We start from the raw sequence: 13,047 nt of genomic DNA, 5'->3' as shown, positions 1-13,047 counted from the left end.
TTTATATGCAATAGACTAAATCAGACTGTCCAGAGAGCCTGTGTATAGGTTCAAATCTAATTTCTTTGATCAAATATATTCTCTTTCACTCATAGGACTGTTGTCAACCAAATATCAGTATTCAAAAAGTCTGTATACAAGTAGATATACAGTGTGTGTACAACAGAATCGATTCTTGGCTAATGTCTGTCAAGATGACTACATTATAGGACAGCATACCTCTATTACAGCGCACTCCCATTAATATGAACATGGTTATAACAAATTCCAGTTATAAACTAGAAATGTCGCTATGGCGACTGGCATGCCTCGGCCATGATGCATGGTTCTCCTAATAGGCCTATAGTACAATGTATTGACAATGTGTGATGACAGTTTCACATAACTGGCAAAATACTGAAATGACGGGTTTGTCACAAATGTGTTGAATGTTCACTTTCCTTGAGCATACAGTACATGTACCAGTACATTTGCTATATTGTCTAGAGTGCAGGCACATGTATTTGGGGATTTGAGGATTTTTACTTGACTTTTGACCCTTTTATAAGTTTATGCATTGAGCAATTTTCAAGGTATGAAGAAAAAGTGTAAATTCAGTATTGAATAGAACATTTTGTTTGCATTTTAGCCTGGCCTTTGACTCCTGAACTTTGACCCTATGACCCTAAAATTCCCAAGAGAATCACTGTCAGGTAGAACATGCATAAATAAAGTACAAGTTCCATGATACCTGGAGTCACTTTCAAGATATGTAGGAAGAAAGGAAATATAGCACTTTCACCCTTGAGCTTTGACCTTTTGACCTTCGACCCTTTGGCAGGAAATTGGCAGAGAATCCCCATTAGGTAATACATGTATAGTTTCAAGAAAAATTCTGCAAGCATTGCAAAAATGAGGGAAATAGTGAAATTTTGAGTTGACCTTGACCTTTGACTTATGACCCCTAAATTCCCTAGAAAATCCCCGCCAGTCAGTACATGCACAATTATGAACCAAGTTCCATGAAGATACCTTGAACCATTTGCGAGATATGGAGAAAAAAGTGAGATTTTAACATTTTCAACTGACCTTTGACCTTTTACCTCATGACCTGAAAATCTCTCTGGAGAATCTTTATTTGGTAGTTCATGTATACACTAATTTTCAAGAAAATACCTTGGGCATATTGCATAGATATGGGGGAAATAGTGAAATTTTGAGCATTTGACCTTGACCTTTTGACCTCTGGCCTTTCGCTGACTTCACTAGAAAACTGCTTAATTAATTACCCATCATACGTCATTCTTGGACCAAGTTTGGTGAAATTTGCTTCATCTAGTCATGAGTTATCAAGTAAACGGATATATTTTAGGATTTGACATGACCTTTGACCTCTGGCCCATTTCACTCGAAAACTAATCTTGTAATTGCGCCATCATATGTCATCTTTGAACACAGTTTGGTGAAATTTGCTTAATCCAGTCTTGAGTTATCGCGTAAATGGATGAAATTACATGATTTGACCGTGACCTATGACCTTTGACCTCTAGCTGGTTTCATCCAAAATCTAATCAAGTTATTGCCCCAATCATACTTTATACTTGGACCAAGTTTGGTAAAATTCCACTTAGTATTAATCAAGTTATCGCATAAACAAATGGGGACAGCGGACAGATGGACAACCCGAAAACATAATGCCTCAATACCCTTCTGGCGGAGGCATAAAAATTCTGATTACAACAAAGTAAAAATTCGGGTCCCCTAATTATCAGCTACATATCTTTATATGTGTATACTTATTTGATTGGTTACAATGAAATTTCAATTTAACAACAGAAAACTGCCAGTTCCAAGGAATTCGTTATAACAGGAGTCAGCTGCACAAACAGGCAGTTCATGCACATAGATTTGTTGTATAAGATGAAGTAGTCATTCTGGAACACTCTGTGTGCCACATCACCTTCTGCATTATTTCATAAACTGACCTCTCATATCCCTATGCAATATACAGTCAATCTATTTGGACTGAAGAAATATCTTCGACTTAGAGAAAATTTTACTTACAGGCATATGAATCAATAGAATACAGTGTACTCCCGTTATAACGAACACGGTTACAGCGAAATTCTGTTTACGAGGTAAAACTTCAGGCCACAAAATCATCTGCTCTTTGTTCTTTATTGTTTATTTGTTCAGTTATGATGAAATGTCAATATAACAAAAGAAAATTGCCAGTCCTGAGGACTTGGTTATAATGGGAGTCCATTGTATAAAGAGAGGAGGATTTGAGAAGACCTTCGACTTGGGCGATTATTCAACTTTTGCGAGGTCGACTTCAGGGTTGACTGTAGAGTCATTCTCTCAGTGGACGTACAGTACATGCATGGAATCAATTAGCCCTGCCTGACGAGTATTAATGTGATGACTCATTTCAAATCGGGTACACACACTTGAAACTTAATATTGCACAAGGCGGCTTAAATTCCTGGATTTGACTCGAGCACAGACCCTTATCATAATCACGATTTTAGAAGCTATCTCTTTAGCTAAGTGTTCAGTCAAACTACTACTGTACAGTGGAAGCTTGTCAGCCTTGCCAGCAGATGCATCTGAGCAAAACACTGTGCTTATCAAATCCTAGTACATGTATACTTTGGCAATAGAAAAAGTTCAATTCATTTGATGCAAAACAATGTATGATATGGATGTGTCCTCAAGTGTTCGTTGGCAAGTCATTCAGGTCGCTGTCCCAGTCTATGCAAGTTCATGTTAGTTGGAACATAAATTCTTTGAACTGTTGTATGTCAGGCAAGGTTATGCCCTATGTCGCTTAAAAAAACAAGTGAAGTGCCTAGTCAAGTGTTGCTTTAATAAACAAGTTATAGCCAACTGAAAAAAATACAGGTATAATTTTCTGAAATGTGTACGTGATGTAAAATGAACTGGCGTATAAATTATACAGAGAGATGAAATTACAAATTATGATGTAAATGTACCTAAAGTAACAAATTCCTTTTCATGTTTGATTATATGAAACTTTAATTAAAATGTACAATGTTCTTCAGTTATTAACAATTTTGGCTACTCATATATATTGCAAAATAAATGTACCTGATCTGAAGAAAGAATAAATAAATTGCTCATCCCTCACATTCCTTTCTGCCAACTACAAATACTTGATATCAAAATACATGCACAGTGAAATCTACGAATTTGAGTCAGAATTAGGTCATCATTCACAATGATTTGTACATCGTGAAACACCAGTTGCTTGCTAATTAGTCTTTTGACACAAATGCAGTTACAATGCATAAAGTGTTTCTTCTCCTTCTTCTTACACTCAGAAACAGACACAGAAACTTTTACATAGAGCTTCCTTGTTTCTTTTACAATGAATGCAAGTGGAAAAGCTAACAGATCCACCCAGGACTACAGTACAGTTAGGCACTGTTGCATGCAAGTCTTATTCTTTGGCCTGACAGATCTTAAAACTTGCGAAATGAAATTCAAACAAGTTATAGCCAACAAAAGTGCTGTTCTACCAGTAATTTAGTGTCCTCATCACTAACCAATTACTGATTTGATAACTGAAAGATTCCATTGAGTTGTGGCTTTAATTACACGTATTACAGTATAAGATTTTCACTACAGATTGGACCTTTATATATGTGTTACTACAGTATGTCATTTCATTCCATATGCTCAGAACAAATCTGGAGTACATTCAAAACACTCCTCAACATCTGTGAATAGAGATTTGTCCAGACAAACTTCATCTTTTCCCAAGGACTCATCAAACCCATCTGTCCTGACTGGACTACCACCATCTGAGAACAAGTCTGGAGTGCCACATACTGAAGGACTATCAAACATTCTCTCACATGCATTGATCTTCCTCTCGCGGGGAGTGCTGGACATTTTCCAGGCTCTGGCCTTCTGCAGACACACCTCCCTGAGTGGAATTGACCTCTTCTTACAGGTCAGCTTGGATAATCTGCCCCGTAGAACAGGTGAGTTGCATGATGAGTTTTCCACTGACAAAACCTGGGAGAACAAATTTGGGGTTCCTCCAAATGAGCAATCACCTTCTTTGTTCTTATTTTCTTTATTTTGCATGTGACAATTTCTTTCAAAAGATTCCATTTGGCATTGTCCCGTTATGGATGGTTGCACACTAGACTGGACTTTTAGGCAATGCTCTTGGGAGGTGTTGGCACGGCAAGTTCTTGGAGTGTCGCTAACGTGGCTTTCGAAACGTTTTGTCTCCCGCAGGCTGCTAGCTCCTGATACAGGAATTTTGACAAGATCAGAGGCTGAGAAGTGTCTTGGTAAAGGTGATGAGGCAATGGGGGATTGTGACTGCGAAAATAGTACTGGACTCTGGCTGCAACCTGGAAAACCAGATGAGTTGAAATCATCCTCATGATCACCTATTTCATCAGTGTAATCATTCACTTCACCGGGAGAGCACAGAGTTGGTTCCTTGGTACTTTGTGCAAGATGAGGCATTTCTCCACCTGTCCTTTTTACAACATCTCTTCTCTCTGAAGCATTGCTTGCTGTTCCTGCAGCACTAGGATCTGTGATGGGTGACATACATGTAAGTCTGTCTTTTTCTACTGTGTGGACTTCCTTCTCAGTTACTGCTACATGTGAACAGTTCCTCATGCCACATATTAAAGGATAGTCCTTGCGCTTTGGGGAATGTTCACACATGTTCACAGTGCTGCATTCCCTCTCTTGAAGACTGAATTCTCCTCTAGTTCCGTCATGTGATGCAAGCAACCGATGTTCCGACATAACATGAACTCTGGCAATGATATCTTTTCTTGAGTCCTTCCTAGAAAGACTTTTGGAATTTTCCACACAATCTCCAGCAACTGTCCCCTGACAAGACTCACTTTCAGATAAATTTTGTCTGTGACATTTCATTGCAACACACTTCTTGCACTTTTTAGCCTGCCTTTCTACAGTTGCATCACATTGTTTACATGGACAAGAGTCTTTCAGTGATTCAGGGTCAAATTTCTTTGTGAGAGCATATTCTTCTTCAACATCTTGTAAGAACTGGTCTAAATCTTCTGAGAAGGGTAGATCCTCAGGGAAATCATACTTGGTCCAATTTGCCGTGGATACTTCTTCCGCAGGATTGTTTGACATGCTCGTAAAGTTGTTATCACTTTGCATGAGCAAATGTTTTGATGTTTCCACTGTGTGCTCACAGAAGGACCATCGATCCAAACTGCTCTCCTCAAGCCAGTAGTTGGTGTCATACTCGAAGGAGCCATCATGAGCATTAGCAGGAACAGCATCAGACCTATGACCATGAATAGCACTACACTGTACTGTAGCATTCACACATTTTGGAACATCTCTGGTGGCTCTGGGAGTGCCATGAAGCAAACCTTTGTGTTCAGAAAACGTCCTACTGACATCTCTTACCCTATCTGTTGCACATGATGGAATGTTTTCTGTATTGTGTAAGTTAACTTTCATTCTTTCATCATGGTTGTAAACTGGAGCTTTCACACTTCCCTCATCCCATGCTTCTCTCCCTGCAGAGTTGATGTCCTTTTTTGACTGTCGAGCCACTGCCATACTTGGCATCATAATTTGATTACCTGAATCACTTTCGCACTTGCAACCACTTTCTGAAATGGTGCTAATATTTGTATGCAGTTGACTTGAATCTCTCCAGCTCCCTAAAAGTGACACTCTATCGCAGCTGAGCCGCAAACTCGGCACACTTAGACTGATGGAAAGCCCAGCAATGGAAGAGTCCTCATGTGACATGCCACTGTGGCTTTTCACACTCTGCTGAGATGTGAGAACAGCAGCATCATCCACAGAGCTTTGTCTGCTTACAACATGTATCTGCTGTTCTTGCATGACAGCATCCCCAACAAGTTTGTTACTGTCACTAGACATGCGATAAAGCTGCAGGGGACAAGCATCATCACCCTCACATATACCCATGGCTTTTTCACCCATAACACCAGATGGGCTAACTGCCTTGGCAACGGAAAGTACAAATCTCTGCATCACTGTTGGGAAATTCCATTTGCACGAGGGAGGAAATATTTGAAGTGCAACTAAGTTCTCGTCAATGGCGCCCACATCTGCGAGAGACACATGGGTTGTCACTGAGGCTTTAGTCCTGAGTGTTGGCGGAAGACATGACGATTTGAATCCGAAGTAAAAGGGCAATCCTGTCAAAGTAGCATGCACAGCTCCTTGCAGGAGATCAGTCATATTTTCTCTTGATAGATGGTGCTCTTCAATGTGCTTCAAATACCTGAATGAAAACAACAATTAAATTTGTGATTTTTGTTTTCCTTTGATGATTGATGAGGAAACATTAATGCTTGAAGCAATCTCCTTCATAACCAGGAAACTGGTGTACTTAACATCATTCAGTGTCTCTTGGTTCAAAGCTCTGTGCCAATGAAATATATAATTGAACTATGATTTACAGTATTAGTGCATCATAGGGTCTGATAACATCAGCCAAAAAAGGGTCTCTACATGTAAGTGTGAGTTGTGTAATAAACACACAACAAAGTTGAATACAGTGCACTCCAGTAATAATGCAAACAGTAGTAACAAAATGTTTGTTACAACGAAATTAAATTCTTTGTTCTGCAAACTAGCAAAATTGTAATTATTGTTGCCAATTTGCCTGATATTATTTTGATTTTGAAAGAACAATCCCATGCTCTGATTTCAAGACATTGCCTATGTACACTGATCACCTACTGATGCATTCATTAACATCCGACGATAGTGAAGTCATTTTGTATAAATCAGCTCGAACATTACCACATTCTATCCCATCCACCAGGGTTGACTTACATATGTGACCCACTACAAGAAAAGGATCCTAAAGTCGCTGACGGCTGAGCGGAGAAAAACGAGTTTGAAGTCACATCATCAAAATTGGTCAAAACTATCGGATTTCTGTTTTTGGCATAATTTTGTAGTCTAATGTTTTGTCTATCATCTGCCAAAATTTCGAAGCTCAGCGATTAAAGGAAAGGCAAGAAATCAGAGTTTTTCTGGGCCTTGAAACATGTCCGAAGACTTGGGTTTAGCGCCGCAGCTAGACTTTGCCCCTAGCAACGAGGGAGAGATCTCAATGGTCAGTGCATGGCATCCTGATTACTGATTGGTTGTGCGTAGACCGCTGGCGCTAAGCTTGAATGAACATCGTGGAGGTTGCTAAGAGCATACCTTCTATAAGCCAGTTCGGAGTTCCACTCTGCGCATGAGCAGAAAAAAGGTCATTCGGACCAACAGGCACGTTGGTTTTTAAAGTCACTGGGATAAGCGTCTGTGATGTATTATTATGTATAATGATTATTCATGTAATCCTTATAAATGCTGCTTGACAGCACATCCACCTGACAGCAAAAGTGGTATTTGGCAATATCGATAGTAAGAGGTTGTTCTTACATTCAGTGTACGATAATGAAATGGATGCTTTCCCAAGTGTTAATTGACGGATCATTCTGGTCATCTGGTCTATGCGAGTTCATTCTTTGTTTAAGCAGGATTGATGAATACCATAAATGTGTAAATCGTTACGTAAAGCTTATGCATTATGTCGCTCTGAAAACGAGTGAAGAGCCCCTTAACCGACTGAGAAAAAAGAAAGGTCATTCGGACCAATGTGCCTATGAGCTAACTCCGAACTGGCTTATTGTCAAGCGGTGAAAACTGTCTCGCCTCCCCTTGATCATGATAACGTCGGAAGGAAAACTTTGAAGGCTTTTTTCTTGAAACTCTGATTTCCTCAACCACTTGACATGCGCTAATAAAATCATCGATATCTCCGCAACTGAGTACTTTCACGAGTTGTGTTATATATGAAATTAAAGTAGAAGAGTAGGAGAATTATGTCATGCCATTTTCAGAAAATTGTCCTCCCCCGACTTTCGGATCCTTTTGTTGTAGCGGGTCACATATGTTTAACAAGAACATGTCTTTACTTTCAGTAAGTATTTCCACTGGACAAAGAATCTATTTCTTTGAAATGACTCATCAGTATAAGTGTACAATTTATGCAACATTAACCAGCTCTAGGATTTTGATTTGATATTTTTCTCCAGTTTTACCTTGACAGACTGGTAGCATCTATCCCGAAGACAGCATCCAAACAGGAGCCGAAGACTGTAATCTCTCTACACACAATACGATCCACGACACTCAGTCCCAGTCTGTAGCGGTGAGTTGTTTCATGATCTGTGTACACTTTGCCACATCTTGCACACTGTAATCTGGATAAATATACAGTTTGGTGGTACATTAGTAGATTTGTATTTCACATTCATTATATCCATGAAATTACATTTAGTGTACGTATATGCACACTAGGAGCCTGCGCAAGCAAATACTTTCTTTTTCTTTTTGTTTTGAATCTTATTGCTGCTTTTGCTTCACAGCCACTCATTTAGGAGTATAATAAATAATCAATAGCTGTGACTTTGTTGATTCAAATGTACACATATTGGCAACAACATAGTATTATATGACAGCACACAGATGTCATTAAGATCTGCATCAAATCTATGCACAGTCAATGTTTTTCCTTGTGATAGTATGATGAATTGAAAGTACATTGTATGTTGCACTTCAACTGTTTACATTCAGTATTCTTCTTATCCAACTTAACACAGTTATTGGAGACTTACTTAGAGAACTCTGGCTCACTAATCTTTACAAGCTTGGTGTAACAGGCAGTGCATGCTGGGTAAGTAACATCACCAGGGTTGACACAGGCGACTGTGGCAAGTACAAGATGTCTCCCAGCTGCCATACCGCTTCTTCAAGTCCCAAGTGTCCTCTTGTGAGCTCCACAGATTCATCAGTTTCTGAAATGAATCGAATGAAATAGAAAATGAAACAAGGCACATTGGTACAGTAGAAAACTTTGCATATCCTTTACTGTAAAAGTGGAAATTGTTGTGGCGTTGAAATTTTCGCGTATTTCGCGCAACCAGACATTACCGCAAAAAATAAAAGCATGCAAATATTTTTCCTTGCCAGATGTACGTTCCTGTAGTTGATGTCTTGATTCTGCAGAATTACATTCAAAACTCTTCTTACCCGGCTGAGCACGAAAAATTAGTCGCAGAAAATATATCCACTTACTGTACTTACTCTAAGTACCTTGACAATGATGCACTGGTTGTGGTCTTGACAAATGGATTTTGACTGTCTGACTTTAATACGGTATACATTCCTTGGTAAAACTAGATGAAGACCTGAATAGATACTCATGAAATTACAACTTGAGCATCAATCACTCAGAATCCAGAAGGGAGCTGTGAGGTTCCTCTTTCTAATTCTATGGCTGGCTGCAAGTGACTTTGCATGGGGCAGGTTTGAATGCTTTTAATAGTCCATGTAGTAGAGCAAGGATATTACAACTGATTGACAAATTGCCCTTCATACCATGTTTCATCAGCACAGCGTTTGAGTAACAGCCATGACAAGATTAAATAACTTAAATGGACAAACACTGGCCCACTGGCACTGCACATATTACTATCAAATCAGGTGGGTATGCCCATAAATATCATGATTTTTATCATGGCTATCACTGCCACTGGTAGTAATACACTGAATAGAATTCTAATAAGGACACTGTAATCGATAATCCGTATTTAGTGTTTATCTACAGTACGGTACGTCGACAAAGGGCAATTTGTTGGTCAGTTGCAATAAGAATGACTCAATCAATGCAATTGCAAGAATCATTAATTTGAATGACGGAAAGTTTCCTCTTCCACTCTCTCACTATAGGCTCTGCCATATAATCTAAAAAGAATTTTAAAGGATTTAAATAGGAATCGAATGGGAATAGGGGATCATGACTGAGCTTGACTTTGGCAATTACTATGGAATATTGCAGGATTTGATTCACAGGCTCTTCTGGTAAAGTACTCTATAGTCTTACTCTTATGGGTGTCCATATAGAAGATGGCTTATTAAATTGCAGACTCAGGAAATACATATATGACTGCTCATGTTGACATGATCAGACGATGACAAATGCAACTTTGTTTGAACTGTGAGTGTACTGTGAGTGGTGAAGGCCTTGCATGACCGACAAGTATGTCCAATTAGGCGAAAAACTTCTCATTTATAATAGTCTAATGATATTTGCTGAGTCAGTTTTTAGCGAAAAACTGACCCAGCAAATGTCATTATTATAAATGAGAAGTTTTTCGCGGAATTTAGACATAGCCCTAACTGTTACTTGTTACTTGTCGGTCAAGTGAAGGCCATGCCCATATCATGGCACACACGTCTGAATCTGACGTTGAATTTACATGTAATCATGGTAATAGTAAAGCAAGAAGAAAAATCCGTCTGCCCGGAGGAGTTTCTTTTTTTCTTTTTTATTTTTTATTTTACGTTTACGGCTCACGGAGGGGATTCCGTGAAGCCAGAGGTAGTCTCCGCGGAACATATCCTCGACAACAAGATACTAACTGTATTTTACAATCTTTCGGTCAAGTCGAATGCGCTTACCCGTATATAGCCAGTGCACAGCTGGTATGGTAGTAGCCTCTCTCCCGCCCGGGCCGGCCCGACGCTGTCCTTCCGTTCCGGGTAGAGCACGGAGGCTGCTGCTGCGATGAGACTGATATATGTATTACAGAATAACTTGTGCTGGCTCCTTGCTTTATCTCACTTTCAGTTCGACAGTGCTATTTGCGCCAAGTGGGTCTAAACCAAGAATGAAGAAGACACAATATCGCTCACTACATCATAGAAAATGTAATTTTGCCCTGGTTTTAGAACACGATATGGCGATCTTGTCCGATTTGAATCGAGCGCTGTAATACTAGCTGCCAGGTCAGGTCGGTCGCGGTCGGGTCATAGTCGTTGTTGTTGTTGTTGTTGTTATTTGAATTTATTTGGCGTTTATCATTCCTCGAGGAATATTTACGCCAAATCTATATTCATAAAATTTCTATAAATTTCCAAATTTTACCCTATATTATTTTCATTTTATTGCAAATAAATCAAAATTGATATATCATATCAAATCAAATAAGTCTCCCTCACTGGCCTCGGTTCGAGTTGCCCAATCGACGATCGTATTTTCTGGCCAGTCCGGCTCGGTACCTTGAGCCACAGAACTCTTATTCTGTGACCTTGAGCAGACTTCTCGGCAAGGAGGGGCCGTGATTGGCTGTCCACCTGCCTAGGCCACTCCAATACACGAGAGGGGCTCGATCGGTGCTCGTGATTAATCGGGAGTATTTAACGCGAATTTTATCACAAATATACATGAAATTAGAAAAAACAAAACAACGCTAAGATATAAAGCAAACAAAGTCGCGAACAGCGCCGGTAGGCTCAGTTCCAGTCACCAGTCACCTTTTGCATTTGACTTCATGACAAACTGGCTGAATAGCTGAAAATTTTTACAGCGTGTATGTTACAGTACGTGTGATTTTATGGATCATTCTACATAGGCTGAAAAAAGAAAGAAAATCTAGACGAGTTAAAAGTTAGTTTGAAAAGATAAACCGGTAGTAATATTTTACAAGTATATACATCTGTTAAAATTTGATCAATGTCAGATAAAAATTAGATTAGTTATATGATATTGAAGTTTTGCTAATTTGTCACGGAGAAGTTCTGAACAGTCTAAAGAATAAGCAAATAAGTTATTGCTAGCAAATAACTTGTGTCAAGCAAAGAAAATTCTTCAATATAGTCAATATGTGGGATCATTTCGAAACCGTCTAACGGTTGATCACAGTGGCTAGTTGTTTTCGTCAAATTTCCTATGTGCTTGTAAATATCTGTAAATAAATTGTATTATAATGTAAATAGCACCAGTCTGCAAGAATCTTCAGGCTATTGAAGGAGGCAGACTTAACCAGAAGAAGAAGAATTATGGCTGAAAGTTGTGTTCCAGCAAAACAAATTTGCTTTGGGGAAGACTGCATGTCACTGGATCCTGACTCAACATTGTAGGATAACATCTTTAGTGATGAAAGATTTTGATTAAGTGTTTGTGTATTGTTAGTTGCACTGCAAGTATACACTCCACAGCAAAACCTTCTCACTATGTTAATCGCAAAATACCATTTTTAGAGAGTTTGCTGAAATAATACAATTAACAGGGAAACTGATTGCTTGAGAAGAGCAAGTGGAGAGGATCAAAGACCCACAGAGAGGGAGGGAGGGAGTGAGTGATGTGGAGGAGACAGAAACAGAGAAAAATTGAGCTGCTACACATCCATTTGTGGAAACTGTAGAAGTTCTATTGATGTTCGGTTCGTTCTTTCTATTCTAAGCTATTTCGAAGTTATTGCACTAAATGGTTTCTTGCACAATTTGATTAAAAGAATGGATTCCCCCATCTGCACATTCTGTCACATAATGCAGGAAATTATTGATATCATCAGTGAATGTCACTATATAGAAAATAAAAAGTAATGGAGTAAGATGTTATAATCCAAATAATAAAAAGAATGTAAATATCTCCCTTCTTTGGGGGGGGGGGGGGGGGTAGAAGACGATAAGTTTGTAAGTTAGTTTTTCCCTGATATTCATTTATGCATATACATAAATGAATATCAGGGAAAAACTATGACTTTAGGAGAATTGGCCCTTCTGAATTCAAGCATCAAAGGCGTGTAAGAAATTGGGTGGTTTATCGTAAGCATGTAGATCTGGCAAAAAAAAAAAAAAAAGAAATGAAAACTTGCATTTCATTTTCGCAAGTGAAGATTTGACCTATGGTGTAAAGGTATGCTGTTGCGGTGAGCACTCTAAACTCATCTACATTAATCGAGTATAACTGATAGATGTGATAATATTGTAATGATATATATGTGATATTAATCTGTGAACGAACCCAGTATGGGGCGTGTGGATGGGACATCCGCTTGCTTTCACATTTACATATAAACAAAAAATATGGTATGGTAATATAGCCTTTTATAATATCAGGTGGGGCCTACAACTCCTGTACTTGCATACATGTTTCTACTCTGTTGTGCTCTATTAATATTGCTTCTTGCTCCCTATATCCACATTAAT

At 38.9% G+C, this 13,047-nt stretch overlaps 1 protein-coding gene across 1 annotated transcript; it reads right to left on the bottom strand.

The window, feature by feature from the left end:
• Positions 1–2,049: 2,049 nt before the first annotated feature.
• Positions 2,050–8,844, bottom strand: LOC140235032 (uncharacterized). The gene is made up of 3 exons (XM_072315071.1): positions 8,670–8,844; positions 8,094–8,255; positions 2,050–6,274 (listed from the first exon to the last, which is right to left on the bottom strand). The coding sequence occupies exons 1-3, from the start codon at positions 8,792–8,794 to the stop codon at positions 3,682–3,684; spliced, it is 2,880 nt and encodes a 959-aa protein (XP_072171172.1). The 5' UTR covers positions 8,795–8,844; the 3' UTR covers positions 2,050–3,681.
• Positions 8,845–13,047: the final 4,203 nt, after the last annotated feature.

The sequence above is a fragment of the Diadema setosum genome, chromosome 11 (assembly GCF_964275005.1).
Source record: "Diadema setosum chromosome 11, eeDiaSeto1, whole genome shotgun sequence".
In the NCBI taxonomy this organism is placed as follows: Eukaryota; Metazoa; Echinodermata; class Echinoidea; order Diadematoida; family Diadematidae; genus Diadema; species Diadema setosum.
Note: the sequence above shows the minus strand (reverse complement) of the source record. Positions and strands in the feature narration are given on the sequence as shown.

What these genes read in the sequence shown, in the direction of transcription:
- LOC140235032 (XM_072315071.1), bottom strand. Translation starts at nt 8,794, where the DNA reads ATGGCAGCTGGGAGACATCTTGTACTTGCCACAGTCGCCTGTGTCAAC. An exon ending in AGTGAGCCAGAGTTCTCTAA is followed by an intron (nt 8,256 to 8,669) that starts GTAAGTCTCCAA and finishes ATATTTATCCAG; the next exon opens with ATTACAGTGTGCAAGATGTG. An exon ending in GATGCTACCAGTCTGTCAAG is followed by an intron (nt 6,275 to 8,093) that starts GTAAAACTGGAG and finishes GTTTTCATTCAG; the next exon opens with GTATTTGAAGCACATTGAAG.